Source organism: Gorilla gorilla, chromosome 11 (assembly GCF_029281585.2).
Source record: "Gorilla gorilla gorilla isolate KB3781 chromosome 11, NHGRI_mGorGor1-v2.1_pri, whole genome shotgun sequence".
In the NCBI taxonomy this organism is placed as follows: domain Eukaryota; kingdom Metazoa; phylum Chordata; class Mammalia; order Primates; family Hominidae; genus Gorilla; species Gorilla gorilla.
In genome coordinates, this window is record NC_073235.2 from 71,745,256 (window position 1) to 71,763,948 (window position 18,693).

Below are 18,693 nucleotides of genomic sequence, written 5' to 3' on the forward strand. Positions count from 1 at the left end.
AGGTTTGTTACATAGGTATACACGTGCCATGGTGGTTTGCTGCACCCATCAACCCATCATCTACATTAGGTATTTCTCCTAATGCCATCCCTTCTCTAGCTCCCCACCCCCCAATAGGCCCTGGTGTGTGATGTTCCCCTCCCTGTGTCCATGTGTTAACACTGAGATTTTTCTAAATAAACATTGTGAACAAAAACAAAAGCAATGCACTTACCACAACCAACCTCATCAGATCCATCAACACAATCCTTGTCCCCATCACAGACAAACGATAGGTCAATACATCGATGATTGGGGCAATTAAACTGACTAGGTTGGCATGTCTCTGTCGAATCTAATGTCATCCGAAAACAAAACCAACAAGTTTATTTCCTGTGCAACAAGTACCAGAGCCAAACTAAAAATGGCTAAATAGCTACAGAAGTTATCTCAATTGTACATGGGTTCAAAATTCTTTCGAATCAGCCACACTATCAAAGTCAGCTAAGCAAAAGAACTCAAAACTAGGATAGGTTTTAGAATTGAGAATAAAAGCATTACAGGGCAGAGTCAGAAACTGTGATTACACCTTGGAAAATAGACCACATTTAGAAAGTGAGCATCATGTGCTTGGACTTGGACTACATTTCATGAATACTATGAAGTCCGTGACTCTAGACCAAAGCCAAGCAATGGAGCCCAATTAGGCAACAAAACCAGCATGACCCACATGCCTAGTAGCAACAGTGTGTAGACAGACCCCCAAAACTGGATTTAAAAGTCTGAACAGAACAATTCTAAAAACCAGGGTCCTACCTTGCTGTTAAGACCATAGCCTTGGAGTCGGATGCAGTGGCTGGCCCCTCCCACAACATGAAATTATATTAAATACACACTTATAGGGTATGAAAGCTAGAAGGGATCTTAAAGCTCATCTATTCCAAATGATAGTGACTTGCCTAGTCAGGCAACCAGGACTAGAACTTAGCCCAGGGAACTTTGCTCCATCTTAAACTATTATTGAAGACATGAAATAAAACAACAAGCTAAAGGAAAGCAGAACTGGCAAGATGGAAAACAGGTGGATAAGATCAAAGGAAATTTAAATTTTCTGTGCCTCTTTATTTTGATGTCTCTTTGCTTGTACCAAATGAAAAAGAAACATCAATAGCCAAAGGTCTGGATATATCTATATGACTTTTAATATTGTTTTAAATATATAAATAGATAGCTGAGGGATTTTCACTTTTTCAATTCCTATCTGAATTGAAATGTTTGGCATCAGAGGCAGTCCTTGCTTTGCTTCCATAGAACTCAATATTTGTAGGTGGACTCTAAGAATCCCATGTGCCGGCACATGCCTTTGTTCTTGTAACCTATTGATACAGAGATTGACAAGTGGAATAGAAGTACTAAAGAGACAATGAAAATTGCATGAGCCTTAGAGGAAAGAATGCAAGGCCGTTTGGTTGTTGAAGTCTATTTACCAGGCTGACCAACCAAGGGAAACCAGCTCAAAACTTACTGCAGTTCTTTTCATCAGATCCATCCCCACAATCATTGTCTGTGTCACAGACCCAGTTCTTTGAGATACACTGGTGATTATCACAGGTGTATTGGGTGTCAAGGCAGGAAGCAGGTGCGTGGGTGGGGCAGTTGTGCTCATCACTGCCATCCACACAGTCGTTGCGTTTGTCACAGCGCCAGTGTGCAGGAATGCATTCCCCATGGCCACAGGTGAACGCCGAAGATGAACAGGTATTATCTACAATAGTAACAAACTGGTCATGAAGACATTTGTTTTTACAGCCTTTTAAATGAGTTCTTGCCTTATAAAGGCTCAGTTCACCTTTTTTAATGGAAGCATTGTATATAATAAGGAGAAATGTTCATCAAGTGATGTCATCATCACTAACATCATTATTGGCTGGCATTTATTTGGTATTTATCATAGAAAAGGCATTTTTCTAAGTTATGCACCCACACACATCATATAAGTTCTCTTTAAATCCTCACAAGAATACTATAAAGTACATATAATTGTCTGCATTTTACAGATAAGGAAATTGAGGCTTTGAGAGATTTAGGAACCTGCCTATGATTCACGCTCTGGTTGGATTCACTCTAAAGCTCATCCTTAACTTTCAAGCTGTTACTTCCTCCAACCACAATTTCAAATTCAGACTATAGAAAGCTTGAAAATATGTCATATGAAAAGTGCAAATAGATAAAATATTAAGGTAAAATGTTGTGCTCTTAGAAACAAGAAGATAATACACAAAAAGATGAAAATTTAAGAAATTTCAGAAAAATGTACAAGTGAGCACTTTACTCTTGCAAATCTGTCACTCCTCTTTCTCTCCAAAAGAAAGGTTATTATTAGTATTAACTTCACCTTGATAGAGATTTCTAAGATTTCAACTGTCCTCTATCTTTTTTTTAATTTGAACGTAATACCTTTGCCTTCTGCAATAGTGTTTATTAGGCCCCAAACTATATAGACTAGATTACCGTCAAAAGAAGAATATAAAGGTTAAGACCACCATTTCATTGTTAATTTATTTTACTCTAACATGGGAGAAAAGGAATATAACACATGAGATTTTTCAAAGGCTATGATTGCAAGTAGTTATTCTGTGATACTATTCTCTCGGTTGCTAAAGGTTAGGTCTACTTTATTTTTGGTTTTTGTTGTTGTTGTTGTTTGTTTGTTTGCTTATTTTTTTGAGGCAGGGCTACACTCTGTTGCACAGGCTGAAGTACATGGCACAGTCTTGGCTAACTGCAGCCTCAACCTCCCCAGCTCAAACAACTCTCCCACCTCAGCCTCCCAAGTACAAATTTTTGTATTTTACAAATTTTGTGAAAATACAAAATACAAATTAGCTGGGTGTGGTGGCATGTGCCTGTAGTCCTAGCTACTTGTAATTTTGGTTTTTTGTATTTTGTAATTTTGTATTTTGTAATAGTCCCAGCTATTTGTAATTTTATATATATATTTTTTTCTGAGCTCATCTATTTCTTTTTTTATGTATTATTATTATACTTTAAGTTTTAGGGTACATGTGCACAATGTGCAGGTTAGTTACATATGTATACATGTGCCATTTTATATTTTTTGTAGAGACCGGATTTCGTCATGTTTCCCAGGCTGGTCTCAAACTTCTGGACTTAAGCAATCCTCCTGTCTCGGCCTCCGATTACAGGCATGAGCCACCTTGCCTGGTCAGATCTAGTTTATTTCTATTTGACTTTTTGAGGGGTTTGCCAAGACATAATGACTGCATTGGTCCAAACAGCCAATGTCAAAGAAAAAAATTGTTGAAGATAGTCTAAATCAAGGCCAGAAACCATCCATAACATTATGAATGAAATTTCTTGCTTAGCTTCCTAAAAGCCTTCAAAGTGCATGTCAAGAATCTGAAATTCTAAAAGATATTTTTCCCATATAAATAGCCCAAGCTTTTATTTATTTTCTTTAAAGCCCACCTCTATTCATCCCAGGAAATATCGCCAGTGCATAGCTACTTACTAAGTGTGCCACATAGTTGCTCATCACTGTTATCATGACAATCATCGACTCCATCACAGCGATAGTAATTGGGCACACATCTGCCATTTTTACAGGGGAAGGAAAATAAGCCACACTGCTCCGTGGGTGGTTCATTGGTTGGGTCCCCCTCGCATGTCAAGTGATTGGAAGCCAGCCTCATTCCATAAGGGCACCCACACACTCGCTGGAAATTTGGCACCGGGAAGCAGAAGTGGCTGCAGTCACCGTTAGGATGCGTGGGTTGATTACAGGCGTTAGAACCTGCAAAAGCAAAGCCCCGAGGGAGTCAGACATGTACATTTTCACTAGGTGGGTCACGGGTTTGATTTGTGCAGGAAAACAAACGGGACAAAACATTTTTCAGACCCAATACTAAAAAGTAGCTTCCTCTTGGAAATCAACCCACCAAATACAACACTCCATTTAGGTATGGAAAAGTCCCAAAATGTGTTTTTCCTGACAACATGTTTAAGGCTAGCAGCATTGAACAGAGATTTCAAGTCTTTAGATTATGTGAACGACAAGAATATAAAACTACCAGGAGCTAGACCTTTAAGTAATAAGTACTTAAAGAGAACAGGAGCCACTGTAACAAATAAATAAACCCATACAAAAAATTTTAAAAAACTGGACAATCTCACTCACCAGCCTGGATGTTGACATCATACGATTTCAAATGCAGTATGTAAGCAATGCCACTTCGGATAACTGTCATTTCTCCGCCATCTGCTTTCCTGACTCGAATAATGGCACCCAGTCTCCAGTCAGTAAAAAATAAATGCTCTGAAAAGAAACATGGGTAGATTAGTATTTTCAGTCACAGCTAACTTATAAATAAATCACTTGAGAAAATGCAATAGGCTTGAAATGCTTCTTGCAAGTACGATCATCTCCCCCATAAATATCTGTAATATGTTTCTCTAACCATTTTCCATGACTTGTTACTCCCTAGTAATGCTCTGTGGAAGTCTGTATGTTAATAATAACAGGGTTCTGGTTCAGGCAAGCACATATGGAGTTTTATGATGGCATTTAGTAGCAATTGGATTTAGTTCTGCATAGGTAATAGTGAAAATAAGAATTGGGGAATTCTTCTACAGAGCATTAAATGAGGCCTCATAGGTCTGCGCCCGCTAAAGCACTCACCTGCTGAGTGCTCTTAGGCAAATACTACGCTGTGTGAGGGAGACAGTCTGAATCATTCCTGAGATCCTTCCCAGGTCAAACAGTTCATATTCTATGTTTTAATGACAGCACTTAAATTGTAATTTTTTCCCTTGACTTAAATAAGAAGCTGTTGAGAAGGAAAAGTACAGGTCTAGCCCAAAAAAGGAACTTTCAGTGTATGTTTGGGGATCAATAAAAACCTCAACACAAGTGTGGATTCATCTACAACCACACTACTAATGTTCCATGATGCTCAGAATGGTAAGAGAGAGGCGACATAAGATTCTAAACAACAAAAATTTAATCATGTTCACTTTACACTAACTATTGCAGGAGGAAAATAAACATATATTTTTAAAAGAAAGAATTGCATCAATGTGGATTTTCTCTTTAATGATAGTTTAACTAGAAAACCCTAATTAATCAGAAAATGTTTAAGATGTCATAAATTTTATTTGACCAATTTCCTTATCTGTGGTCTAATCAATGACCAATCAGTCATTGGACTCCCTAAATCTTTCTAGAGACTGGCAATCCCAGTCCCACTACTAACAAAGGCATCCTCATATACTTAAATAAGTAAGGAGTTCAATAAATCTTTTAGTTCTGTGTGGTGCACAATCAGGAAGATCTAGCCCTTTAGTAAAAAGGTACACAGTTTCTATGGTGTTGCACAACAAAAGAACTTTCCAAAAGAAATTCACAATAAACAGCAATGTTGAAAGAAATAAATAATTATTGCTATTTTGGGAATGTTGTGTTGTCCTCATGGGTATGCATTCAAATTTTTTTCATACTGATGAAACCAAAAGATACTAAAACTACATTTTCTTGAATCCCAAAACATCCCAGCCCAGAGCAGAGAAAATTCAACTTTTTATAATGTTTCTATGTGACAGCAAATAGCATGTGTCTGAGATCATTAGTGAAAAGGGAGTAAATGGATGGCGGCGGCGGGAGGGGGACGGGAGGAGTATTTGTAATTAACTCATCAAAAATCTCATGAGCATTTTTTAAATACCACACACTCCTCCACAGATAAACAGACAGCAGGACAAGATATGCAATATACTTACTAACTATTCATTCCACACATACATTCTATGCATGTGAGAAAGTCTTTGATTTATAGTGAGTGTCTAGTCTTTTCAAGCACTGTGTTAATTATTCAAAGTAGGAGGTTTCAACCAGGGACACAACTTGCATATACACAGGGCTTTTGGTAGACTTAAACAAAACATGACCCCTCTAACTGGAGTAATCATGGTTTGTCAGACAGACCCAGGATAGATTTCAGTCTCTCCTCACCCTCTTGGCCTGGCATTTTTATGCAGTGCACAAGCTATACAACCATTCACAGAGCTCCTGTTTTCAAGACTAAGCAAACCACCTGTTTCATGGTACCAGGCTACATTCTTATTCCCGGCAACTCAACTCACAACAGCATGCCTGCACTCAAATGGGGAGCTGAGAAGACAGGCAAGCATTGGCTGTGCTCATTGTGACTGTAGTTCCCCAGAATTCATGCTTCTCAGCAATCTTCACTAGTAGCATGAAATTATTTGGAAAGGTTGACGAAAAAAAAATTATGTCTTGCTGTTCTTCATAAAGCATAACCTAACACTTCCATAAAACAAAGATGATGTCAGTTCTCCAACATTTTGAATAAAAAAGTTTCAAAAGTCATTCAGTCAGCATATAGTTGATGAATATGTGTAATCGTTTTTCCCACAAGGATTTCTAATGAGATTCTTACAAACACTGGAGAATAATGAAATGCTACAATGATTACTATAAACAGCTCTTGCTGTTTTATTCTTGAAAATGAAGGCAGTAATTTACTGTTTCCTCACGTGATACTTGTATAACTAAGTACTTGGGATGTTGAATTGTATAATACATGTAATCTACAAAGTGCTGTACCCATATACACTGTCAACATTATACGAATATATACAAAACAAAAATCACACTCTAAAAATGAAATACACCATCAACAAACCAAATGTTCTGTCTATATATAATAGCACCATTTTAAATTTTTTCATTTTAAAGTGGCCAGCTTTTCTGGGATTGTGAAAATGCCACATGAGGATGAGTTTACTATTGTAACTTGCAATGTATAAAAACAATACATACTTTTATTGCTTTAAAACCTACCTCCAAAGATGGCAAGTCCAAACGGATGTGTCATCTGCTCTATATGGCCCAGTCTTCTTCTGTCTAAACCATCAAAGGTGCTGTGCTCAATTTTATCAAAATAGGCATCTACCCAGTACAATCGTGAAGCACTAAAATAATAAAATATTTAGTTATCTCTTATCCAAAAACTATCAGAGCACCCTTTACACAAAGGGCATCCAAAAACAGTAGGGTCAGTTGACACATTTATTAAACAAGTTTTTAAAATTTAAATTATATTCATTAAAAATTTAACAGTTTTATGTCCCCCAGAAAGAGACGGCTACTTTTCATGAAGTGGCTTTCAATCAATTGTCTTAGAAAACTTAAAATGTTGCTATCTTTGAGCCAGAAATTTTATTTTCTCCTTGTGAAATCAACAAGTTAAGAAAAACATTGGTAGTAATCTATGTTTAAAAGGTTAAATATATTTCTTCCCTTTTTTTCTCCCATAAGTTACTTTGGCATTTCATCTTTATAAGCTTATTTACTCTATTCCTTTTCCTATATTCCTAGATAGATCATCAATTTCTTGAGAACCATAGCTTATACTTTTAAAGTTCTCCCAAAGTGCATGTAAGCAAATGTGCATTTGTTGATTAATTGACTCCAAAGATTTCCTAAACTCAAGATGCTCCCTGTAAGAAATTACACACTGCCTACAGTTCAACAAATCTGTACCCTACTTTAAACGTTGCTTGGGACCCACCTCCCCCATCTTGAGTTTCCACTAAATCTTGTCATTCAGCTTTCTCTAGTAATTTTCTCAGAATACTCATGAATTTATTAGTTTTCACCCCAGCAGTAGCTGGCCAACTATGTTTATGTTCTTTGTGTTCTTGTTCAATATCCTTCTCCCATCACCAATTAATTATTTAAAATTCCGCGAGGGCAAGCAGTACCAGTTTCCTTACTCCATCATATCACCCAACCTGCCTCATTATGTGTTCTGCAGTAAAAGGGAACTAAGTATCGGGGATGATGATTCCTACTTACGCCCAATCGATGGCCAAGCCATTGGGCCATCCAAGAGTAGTGTTTATTATAGGCAAGAGGTGAGATCCGTCACTCCATGCTCTCATAATTTTAGCAGGACGGAACCAATCAGTGAAGAATAGATACCTAGAAAAAGCAGTAGTAAATCAAGGCTGTTAACACTGGGACAAACTACATGACTTCCAGAGATTTAGAACAAACAGAGATTCTCCAGATACTGCAATTAATTTTGTTTTCTTTATATGCTATTGAACTTAACATACTTGGTGTATAACTCACGTAATTCTCAGTTAAAATTTAGTTAACATGTAACCAAAGTCACAAATACAAATGGCATTTAAATGGGCATTGAGAGAAGAGAACCACTGTCTCAGAGTTTAGGAACTAAAACTATTGTCGCCCAACATATTCTCTAACAAGACACAATTCAGGTTACCTATTAAATATTCCACGTTATTAAAATAAAATAATAAACAACGAGCAGAGCAAGAAAACATTTCAATCTCTTTCTCTCTAGATTAAACATTCAGGATCCTCTAGTCATTCTTCCATAAGGAATTGATAAATTTGCAGGAAACCATTCATCTCAGATGAAGAAAGCATCCAAATCAATGCAATGCAAACAGTATCTGACCCAAGGCATTTTTTTAATATTCTAAAGAGTGGGAAAAAGATAAGTCTAGAGGCAAAAAAACAAAAAACAAAAAACAAAAGAAAATAAAAAAACACCTTTTTCTCTTTTATGGGATCCACAGGAATCAAAATTATTCTTTTCCAAAATGTAACTTTCTGAAATGTAACTACTTCATATCATTTTAAACAAAAGAGTCATCAGGAAAGGAATTCAACAGTTTTTCAAAACCAAAGGCCAAAAGTTTGAGTTAAGACAAATTCATTTAAAAAATAAACTATTTAACTCTCTATAGGGCAATGAAATTTCTTATCAATAATAACATCAGTTTTACAATGTGTTTCTTTTATTATCTTACAGAGAGGAAATTAAAGCAGACACTCTAGACGCAGCAAACAGACTTTTTTAGACACACAGGCATTCCAGTCAGACAGGTCTGGAATTTGAATACTGACTGTTGCCTAATAGCTGCGGGCCCTTTCACAAGTCACTTTATCTCACTGCGCCTTAGATTCATTCTCTCTAAAATGGGTATTTACACATACCTCCTTCACAAACTAGCTTTGGAAGCTGATGAGATTATATATCTAACGGAAGCACAGGGATGGATGTTCCCTGGGTAATCAGGCATTGGTGAGTTAGCAGCCATCTTTTTTATCATTCCACTCATATACAACACATAGCTCAGATTTGTTCTAAATAAACACAGTAGCTGTTAAACATATTTAAATAAGAAAAGTAGGAACCAAAAAGGAATACTGTGAACTCTTCTGTCTTTCCTTGTCTGGCACCACCAATTATAGAATGGTAAAACATGAAACTTTGTGGTCTGAAAAACTTTTTATTCTGAAAACTACTGAATGATTAAGCAAGTTTTGCTAAGCTTTATATAAACATATTAAAGCAGGGAAAGAATTTGGGTCTTTCCTGTTAATTCTGTTGCCTATTCACTCCTTTTCTACTGAATCTATATCACATTGTTTGGTCCTCTGCAACTGTGCAAAAACTACTCTTCAATGAAGACTGAGAAAGCCAAAAGTTAGAAGAAATGTTTTGGGTTTAAAAACAATTTTTTTACTCCCCCAGAATAAAGTTTTTTGAAGGAAAAAAATAAAATTTAAGGTGATTTCAACTTATACAGTTCAATCTTATCTTTGCTGAACTTACCTAAATCCCTAGGGCATCACTTTTCAATGACTGTAAAAGACATACGGTTTCAAGCTCTTAGGAAAACATGAACACACTTACCCGGCAAAAGGATGAACTACCACCGATCGTGGGTTATTTAAATACTGAACTACTGTGCGTCTCGTTTTATCAGCTAGCCTCATGACACTGATACTCTTGTAATGAGAGTCTGTCCAATACAGATTCTTTGAAATCCAATCAAAAGCCAAACTTTCAACATTTTCCACCCTGTTAGCTGCGAGAATTTCTCTTCCTATAAGTTAAAATATGGGCATATTTTAAACTAAGTATATTTTGTAAGGCATCAATTTTCCTACTAATGCATACTGAAATTTTGTGTCAGAGTTAGAGCATAATTCAGGAACACATGTGGAATTCTTTTTAAAAAAAAAAAACTCTGTAAGCTGCTGAGCAATAACATGAGATAAACCTAGAATCTATCCATTCCTCAAACTTTGGATCTCAAAGAGTAGATATGATACTGACAAACAGAACCAGGAATGGTATGGCCTGGATTTACTCCCATGTCCAACCTTCCAGAAAAAAATTTCTCACTGTAGAATATCTGAAGAAGAGATACCTGAGTTCACCTACTACCACCCGGAGACGGCTCTGATAAGCTGACACCACCAGGTACGACCTGAGGGTAACCCTGAGGTATCATCGCCCAACCCTCTCATCAACAGTCTTCCACAGCCACAAAGTTGCCAGGTTTTGAAAAGACCAGCAGAGATACCAGAAAGGAAATCAGAACTGATTAAAAAAAACAAAACAAAAAAAAAACGCTTTCCTCTTTATGGAGTTGTTATGACTTCTTTTACCCTCTTTTTTCTTTTTTTCACTAAAGAAAATCTGAATCAGAATAAACAGCCATACCTCTTTCTTTTGCAGTAGGAAGAAAAAAATCCTATTACTTTTTCTCTTCATTTATTCAGCAAATTGTGAAAAGAAAGTTCTCTATGTGACAGAAAGCCAACTATATATTTAGAAAACACAATATTGCTAATAGTGTTAATAATTACAGCTTGGATTAAATGAGCACTTACTAGGTGGCAGAAACTGGACCAAGTATTCTACATGGATTCATCCATCCTCACAGCCACTCAATCAAGTAGGCATTAGTATCGTTCCTATTCTACAGATGAGGGACCAAGTCAAAGAGAAGTTAAGCATCTGGAAAGAAGTGTGGACACCACCCTCAAGGTAATTCATAGTGAGGTGGTGAAAGAGGAGGAGGCAACTAGGCCAAGAGACAAAAATAAAAGAGTAATGAGTGCTGAGATGGAGAGATGCATAGGATGGTCTGAGAGCACAGATTCCTAATGGACCACATGGCAAAGCGGAGGTCTGGGGTGGTTGACAGACACAGAGACTGAAAACTCCACATGTTCTAGGAGTGTGGCTGGAGGTTAATGAGTTAATGATAGAGGCTAAAAGAGAGGGAGATGTTCATGATGACCACCAGGTGGGGATGGGGCACCAAGGAAGGGGTGAGTGGTCATGCCCTTCCTCTAAGGCCTGTGAGAAGTTGGATGAAGCATCCACTTAGACATGTTGGTTTAGAGGTGATTGTAGGATATCCAGGTGACGTATCCAAAAGGCAGCTGGCACTATGGGTCTGAACCTCAGAGAGAGAACTTGCATAGAGATTTTTATCATGACCTACAGAAAGGCTTGCTTGGTCTTTCCCTCATTCCCTAGGTTAGGAGGAAAAACACTCAGTAAATGCACTATTATAAAAGTCTCCCCATAATTATTTATAGTTGCTACATAGATAGTAATCAAAGGCAGGAAAGGTGTGAAATTATTCAGAGAGAGGAGGACCAATGTCGAACAACAGATTTACAGTTTTTTATAGAACAGGCAAAAAAGAAAAGATCTCCAGGGTACACTAGAAAAAAAAAGATCAAGAAATAGAAGGAAATCCAGGGGTATGCTGTCATGGAAGAAAGAATATTTGAGAGAGGATGGCTGAAGTACCAAATACAGGACTGATAGGCATTATTTAATTTAGCAAGAAAGAGATTAGAGGTGACCAGGATGAGAGGGGTGTCAGCCACCTGGTGGGCAGATTGCAAGAGGTGAGTAATCAGTGAGAAATGTGGAAGAAGGGATAGGAAAGTGCAAATCAATCTTTCAAGAAACTTGACCATGAAATGCAGAGAAGGGGTTATCATTAAAGAGGAACATGGAGTGAAGGGTAAGTTGCATATTTTTTAGGATGGGAGAAACTTGAGCATATCTGATGATAGGGAAAAGTCAGTAGAAAAAGGGAATTTGGAAAAGAGAAGGTATCATTGATGGAGGGAGTTCTCCTGAGGGCTTCATTCAGCTAATCCTGACTTTTAATATGATTTCTTTTTCTTTTTCTTTAGAGACAGGTCTTACCTAGGCTGGAGTGCAGTGGCACAATCATAGCTCACTGCAGCCTCAAACACCTGACCTCAAGTGATCCTCCCAAGTATCTGGCACTACACCACACCACCACATTAGCTAATTTGATTTCTGACAACTCATTTCCTGCATATACTGTGTACTCATTCAAAAAAAAAAAAAAGAACAATGTAATGCCTCCCTCACCAAAGCATACAGAGTTTAACCACTGACTATGAAGAATATTTTAAAAGGTAGGTTGCCAAAAAGAGTCCAGGACCAGATGGATTCACAGCCGAATTCTACCAGAGGTACAAGGAGGAACTGGTACCATTCCTTCTGAAATTTTTCCAATCAATAGAAAAAGAGGGAATCCTCCCTAACTCATTTTATGAGGCCAGCATCATCTTGATACCAAAGCCGGGCAGAGACACAACCAAAAAAGAGAATTTTAGACCAATATCCTTGATGAACACGGATGCAAAGATCCTCAATAAAATACTGGCAAACTGAATCCAGCAGCACATCAAAAAGCTTATCCACCATGATCAAGTGGGCTTCATCCCTGGGATGCAAGGCTGGTTCAATATATGCAAATCAATAAATGTAATCCAGCATATAAACAGAACCAAAGACAAAAACCACATGATTATCTCAATAGATGCAGAAAAGGCCTTTGACAAAATTCAACAACCCTTCATGCTAAAAATTCTCAATAAATTCGGTATCGATGGGACATATCTCAAAATAATAAGAGCTATCTATGACAAACCCACAGCCAATATCATACTGAATGGGCAAAAACTGGAAGCATTCCCTTTGAAAACTGGCACAAGACAGGGATGCTCTCTCTCACCACTCCTATTCAACATAGTGTTGGAAGTTCTGGCCAGGGCAATTAGGCAGGAGAAGGAAATAAAGGGTATTCAATTAGGAAAAGAGGAAGTCAAATTGTCCCTGTATGCTGATGACATGATTGTATATCTAGAAAACCCCATTGTCTCAGCCCAAAATCTCCTTAAGCTGATAAGCAACTTCAGCAAAGTCTCAGGATACAAAATCAATGTACAAAAATCATAAGCATTCCTATACACCGATAACAGACAAACAGAGAGCCAAATCATGAATGAACTCCCATTCACAATTGCTTCAAAGAGAATAAAATACCCAGGAATCCAACTTACAAGGGATGTGAAGGACCTCTTCAAGGAGAACTACAAACCACTGCTCAATGAAATAAAAGAGGATACAAACAAATGGAAGAACATTCCATGCTCATGGGCAGGAAGAATCAATATCGTGAAAATGGCCATACTGCCCAAGGTGATTTATAGATTCAATGCCATCCCCATCAAGCTACCAATGACTTTCTTCACAGAATTGGAAAAAACTACTTTAAAGTTGATATGGAACCAAAAAAGAGCCTGCATCGCCAAGTCAATCCTAAGCCAAAAGAACAAAGCTGGAGGCATCACACTACCTGACTTCAAACTATCCTACAAGGCTACAGTAACCAAAACAGCATGGTACTGGTACCAAAACAGAGATATAGATCAATGGAACAGAACAGAGCCCTCAGAAATAACGCCGTATATCTACAACTATCTGATCTTTGACAAACCTGAGAAAAACAAGCAATGGGGAAAGGATTCCCTATTTAATAAATGGTGCTGGGAAAACTGGCTAGCCATATGTAGAAAGCTGAAACTGGATCCCTTCCTTACACCTTATACAAAAATCAATTCAAGATGGATTAAAGACTTAAATGTTAGACCTAAAACCATAAAAACCCTAGAAGAAAACCTAGGCATTACCATTCAGGACATAGGCATGGGCAAGGACTTCATGTCTAAAACACCAAAAGCAATGGCAACAAAAGCCAAAATTGACAAATGGGATCTAATTAAACTAAAGAGCTTCTGCACAGCAAAAGAAACTACCATCAGAGTGAACAGGCAACCCACAAAATGGGAGAAAATATTCGCAACCTACTCATCTGACAAAGGGCTAATATCCAGAATCTACAATGAACTCAAACAAATTTACAAGAAAAAAACAAACAACCCCATCAAAAAGTGGGCAAAGGATATGAACAGACACTTCTCAAAAGAAGACATTTATGCAGCCAAAAAACACATGAAAAAATGCTCACCATCACTGGCCATCAGAGAAATGCAAATCAAAACCACAATGAGATACCATCTTACACCAGTTAGAATGGCGATCATTAAAAAGTCAGGAAACAACAGGTGCTGGAGAGGATGTGGAGAAATAAGAACACTTTTACACTGTTGGTGGGACTGTAAACTAGTTCAACCATTGTGGAAGTCTGTGTGTCGATTCCTCAGGGATCTAGAACTAGACATACCATTTGACCCAGCCATCCCATTACTGGGTATATACCCAAAGGACTATAAGTCATGCTGCTATAAAGACACATGCACACGTATGTTTATTGCGGCACTATTCACAATAGCAAAGACTTGGAACCAACCCAAATGTCCAAAAATGATAGACTGGATTAAGAAAATGTGGCACATATACACCGTGGAATACTATGCAGCCATAAAAAATGATGAGTTCATGTCCTTTGTAGGGACATGGATGAAATTGGAAATCATCATTCTCAGTAAACTATCACAAGAACAAAAAACCAAACACCGCATATTCTCACTCATAGGTGGGAATTGAACAATGAGAACACATGGACACAGGAAGGGGAACATCACACTCTGGGGACTGTTGTGGGGTGGCGGTGGAGGAGGGATAGCATTGGGAGATATACCTAATGCTAGATGATGAGTTAGTGGGTGCAGCACACCAGCATGGCACATGTATACATATGTAACTAACCTGCACGTTGTGCACATGTACCCTAAAACTTAAAGTATAATAATAAATAAATAAATAAAAATAAAAAATAAAAAATAAAGGTATGTTGCTCAGCATACGAACTTGAAGTTTACCAAAAATACTATGAGAATTCCAGATCAACAAAACAGAAGGAAGCTGACCTGTGGAGGTGCCTGTGGGAGACTTGGCCTGCATGCAGCTATAAACCCAATACTACCTTTTGCTGAGAACTAAGCTCGACTGCAGTTCTCCAAGCTCAGTGGGCCTGATTCTAAGTCCTCAAAAAAGATAACTTCTCATTCAAAATAGCAGATTGACAAACCAAGCATGTTTATCTCCTCTTCCTCCCAAATTCTACTTAAAAGACAGTAAAATAACAGCAGATGAGTAATTCCAACAAATGTTTGAAAAGTAAGGTATTGGAGGAGTGATAACTCAGTCAAGAAGGGGAAAATGCTACAAAATAAGTGTCAACAGAAGAGAGACACACACCCACATATGCAGAAGCCTCAGTGCACTCACACTCAGAGGCACCAGGTCCTAACAAAGGTAGGGGCGAGGAACTAAGGGGCTCAGATAAAGCAAGAAAAGGAGCAATCCAATGCCTAGGTCCCTCCCAGATCCTGAGTGTCACGCCACTCCTCTATCTCCTCTAAGGGACCACAGATTTTCTCTGGAGGAGCTGAAGCAGAAGGGCTATGGGTTCAAGGCACAGTCCTCAACAGAGAACTGAGATGGATGTGGAACTGAGTACGGGAGGATTATAGGAATACTGAAAGGGCGCCCTCAGCTCCCTTTCCTCCGCCCACTCCCAGAACAGACCACCATCTCCCCACATCTTCCCCTTACCCCAAGAAGGAGAATGAAGGCATCTATGAAGGAGAAATTAATCACCCCCAGAACAGACCACCATCTCCCCACATCTTCCCCTTACCTCACGAAGGAAAATGGAGGCATCTATGAAGGAGAAATTGATCATCTCCAGAAAAGACTCACTAATGTTGCCTTGGGGAGCAATCTGGCAACCAAGCCACCTTCCTGCCTGAAGCTCACCAGCTGACAAGGCCTATCCACATGTATAGACTTTCGGGTCAGGTTTTATAACCTCACCCTTAATACCAAACTAGCAACTCAGACACTTGGAAAAATCTTCCATCAAAAAGAAGAAAGTTGAAAAGAAATCAAAAGGAAAAGGAATCCAGAGAAAATGGAAACAGAGGAAGATTAATTTTTAATGTCATATCCATATCCATATCAAGGTCATATCTATAGAAATGGTACTCAGAATGGCACTGGACTCAGCACTAGATATTAGAGGTCACTAGAGCAATGTCTTCAAATTCCAGGTTTAAATTAACTTGCAACCTGTACCCAGCCAAACAGTCAAGATGGAGAGCAAAATAAAACACTCACAGACATTCAAAGACTCAAAATATATGCCACCTACTTATGTTTCTCAGGAAGCTATCATGTAACGTGTTTCAGCAAAATGAGGAAATAAATCTAGAAAAAGAAATAAATGGCCTGCCACAAACAAAAGTTCCAGCACAGGGGAGTGGCAAAGAGAAGTCTGTGCACCAGGCCAGAGAAAAACAAGTCCCAACTGGAACACAGGATAGGGGTCTCCAGAAAGAAAAAAAAAATTATAGATTGTTTTCTGTCTTTGTACAGGCATTTGATAGAGCTATTAGAGCATTTGGGGAAAAGACATGATTGTTATATTAAAAAACTAAGCAAATGAAGATGGGGCAATTGTCAAAAATTGTCAAGAAATGTCATCCTAGAATACTAATTGGCTGAGCAGTGAACAATATTTATATTTATATTATGTTAATAATATAAACACATATGATTAATTTAACCAAAAATTATAATCTAACTTTTTAAGGAGAACAGGGGGACGGAAGTCAGAAGCTGGGAGAGAAGAATGATGTAAGAAAGCAAAATGCTCACCTAGAACAAGGAAGTGAATATCAAAAATGATAAATCAAGAAATAGAAGTATAAACAAAGCATTTAGAAACATGGAGACAAACAAAGAAGAAACAGTCAAAAGTTCCCTCCCCAGAGCAGGTCTGGATTAGGGGCAAGGGAGGGTGGGCAATATGGTTTTATATTGATAACAGATATAATGATATCCAACATTTACTGAATATTTACTATTTTCTAGCCATTACTCTAGGTGTTTACATGCATTAGCCAAAAATTCTCTCAACAACCTTATGAGCAATATATGAACCGCATATTTTTCAGACTAGAAAATTGAGGCAAAAGGAAATTGAGTAACTTCCCCAAAGTTACAAAGCTAGGAAATGTGGGAAGCTGGAATTCGGAACCAGGCAGTGTAGCTCCTAAGCTGGCTCTCTTAGTTGGTATGTTATATTGCTTACAAATTTTATTACTATTACAAACCAAACCCTTGGCATTTACATAGTCCAGCATTCCTGAAGAGATGTCTTCCCCTTTAATCAATCTGGCTGCTTGAGTATAAAAAACAGCCTTTAGTCAATTAATCTGTTAATGGCTCTCTCATACACGTGACATTTCTTTTATGTTAATATTGGTCATTGTTAAAATACACACACGTTTGTAACCTTTTTTTTTTTTTTTTTTTCCGAGATAGGGTTGCACTCTGTTGCCCAAGCTGGAGTGCAGTGGTATGGTCATAGCTCACTGCAACCTGGATCTCCTGGGCTCAAACAATCCTTCCATTGTAGCCTCCCAAGTAGTGGGGACTACAGGTACATGCCACCACATCTGGCTAATTTTTTTCTTTTTTTGGTACAAGTGGAATCTCACTATGTTGCTCCCGGCCTCAAGCAATCCTCCCATCTCGGTTCCCAAAAATAACTTGTTTCTAAAATAAAGGAAAGGTGTTTGTTTTACCTTAATCCATAAAAAAGTGATAGATTTATTTTCTCAATCTAAAACTATTTAGGAAGCTTAGCAAAATCTCTGCTTACATAACTCTCCACCCCAAATCAACAGAATATACATTCCTCTCAGCACCACATCGCACTTATTCCAAAATTGACAACATAGTTGGAAGTAAAGCACTCCTCAGCAAATGTAAAAGAACAAAAATTATAACAAACTGTCTCTCAGACCACAAGGCAATCAAACTAGAACTCAGGATCAAGAAACTCACTCAAAACCACTCAACTACGTGGAAACTGAACAACGTGCTCCTGAATGACTACCGGGTAAACAATGAAATGAAGGCAGAAATAAAGACGTTCTGTGAAACCAATGAGAGCAAAGACACAACACACCAGAATCTCTGGCACACATTTGAAGTAGTGTGTAGAAGGAAATTTATAGCACTAAATGCCCACAAGAGAAAGCAGGAGAGATCTAAAATTGACACCCTAACATCACAATTAAAAGAACTAGAGAAGCAAGAGCAAACACATTCAAAAGCTAACAGAAGGCAAGAAATAACTGAGATCATAGCAGAACTGAAGGAGATAGAGACACAAAAAACCCTTCAAAAAATCAATGAATCCAGGAGCTGGTTTTTTGAAAAGATCAACAAAATTGATCGACTGCTAGCAAGACTAATAAAGAAAAAAAGAGAGAAGAATCAAATAGACACAATAAAAAATGATAAAGGGGATATCACCACCCATCCCACAGAAATACAAACTACCATCAGAGAATACTGTAAATAACTCTATGCAAATAAACTAGAAAATCTAGAAGAAATAGATAAATTCCTGGACACATACACCCTCCCAAGACTAAACCAGGAAGAAGCTGAATCCCTGAATAGT

The 18,693-nt window shown here is 37.9% G+C and overlaps 1 protein-coding gene across 2 annotated transcripts in view; it reads right to left on the bottom strand.

Annotated features, from left to right (window-relative positions):
• The window catches only part of LRP2 (LDL receptor related protein 2), a 225,542-nt gene that overhangs the window by 115,049 nt on the left and 91,800 nt on the right, over positions 1 to 18,693 (bottom strand). For both annotated transcript variants that reach the window (XM_031008678.3, XM_055379127.2), the window contains exons 17-23: positions 9,756 to 9,948; positions 7,877 to 8,002; positions 6,860 to 6,990; positions 4,178 to 4,315; positions 3,512 to 3,793; positions 1,505 to 1,744; positions 215 to 334 (exon numbers count right to left, since the gene is read on the bottom strand). In XM_031008678.3, the coding sequence (XP_030864538.2) occupies positions 215 to 334; positions 1,505 to 1,744; positions 3,512 to 3,793; positions 4,178 to 4,315; positions 6,860 to 6,990; positions 7,877 to 8,002; positions 9,756 to 9,948 (1,230 nt within the window). The remainder of the gene's footprint in view (positions 1 to 214; positions 335 to 1,504; positions 1,745 to 3,511; positions 3,794 to 4,177; positions 4,316 to 6,859; positions 6,991 to 7,876; positions 8,003 to 9,755; positions 9,949 to 18,693) is intronic.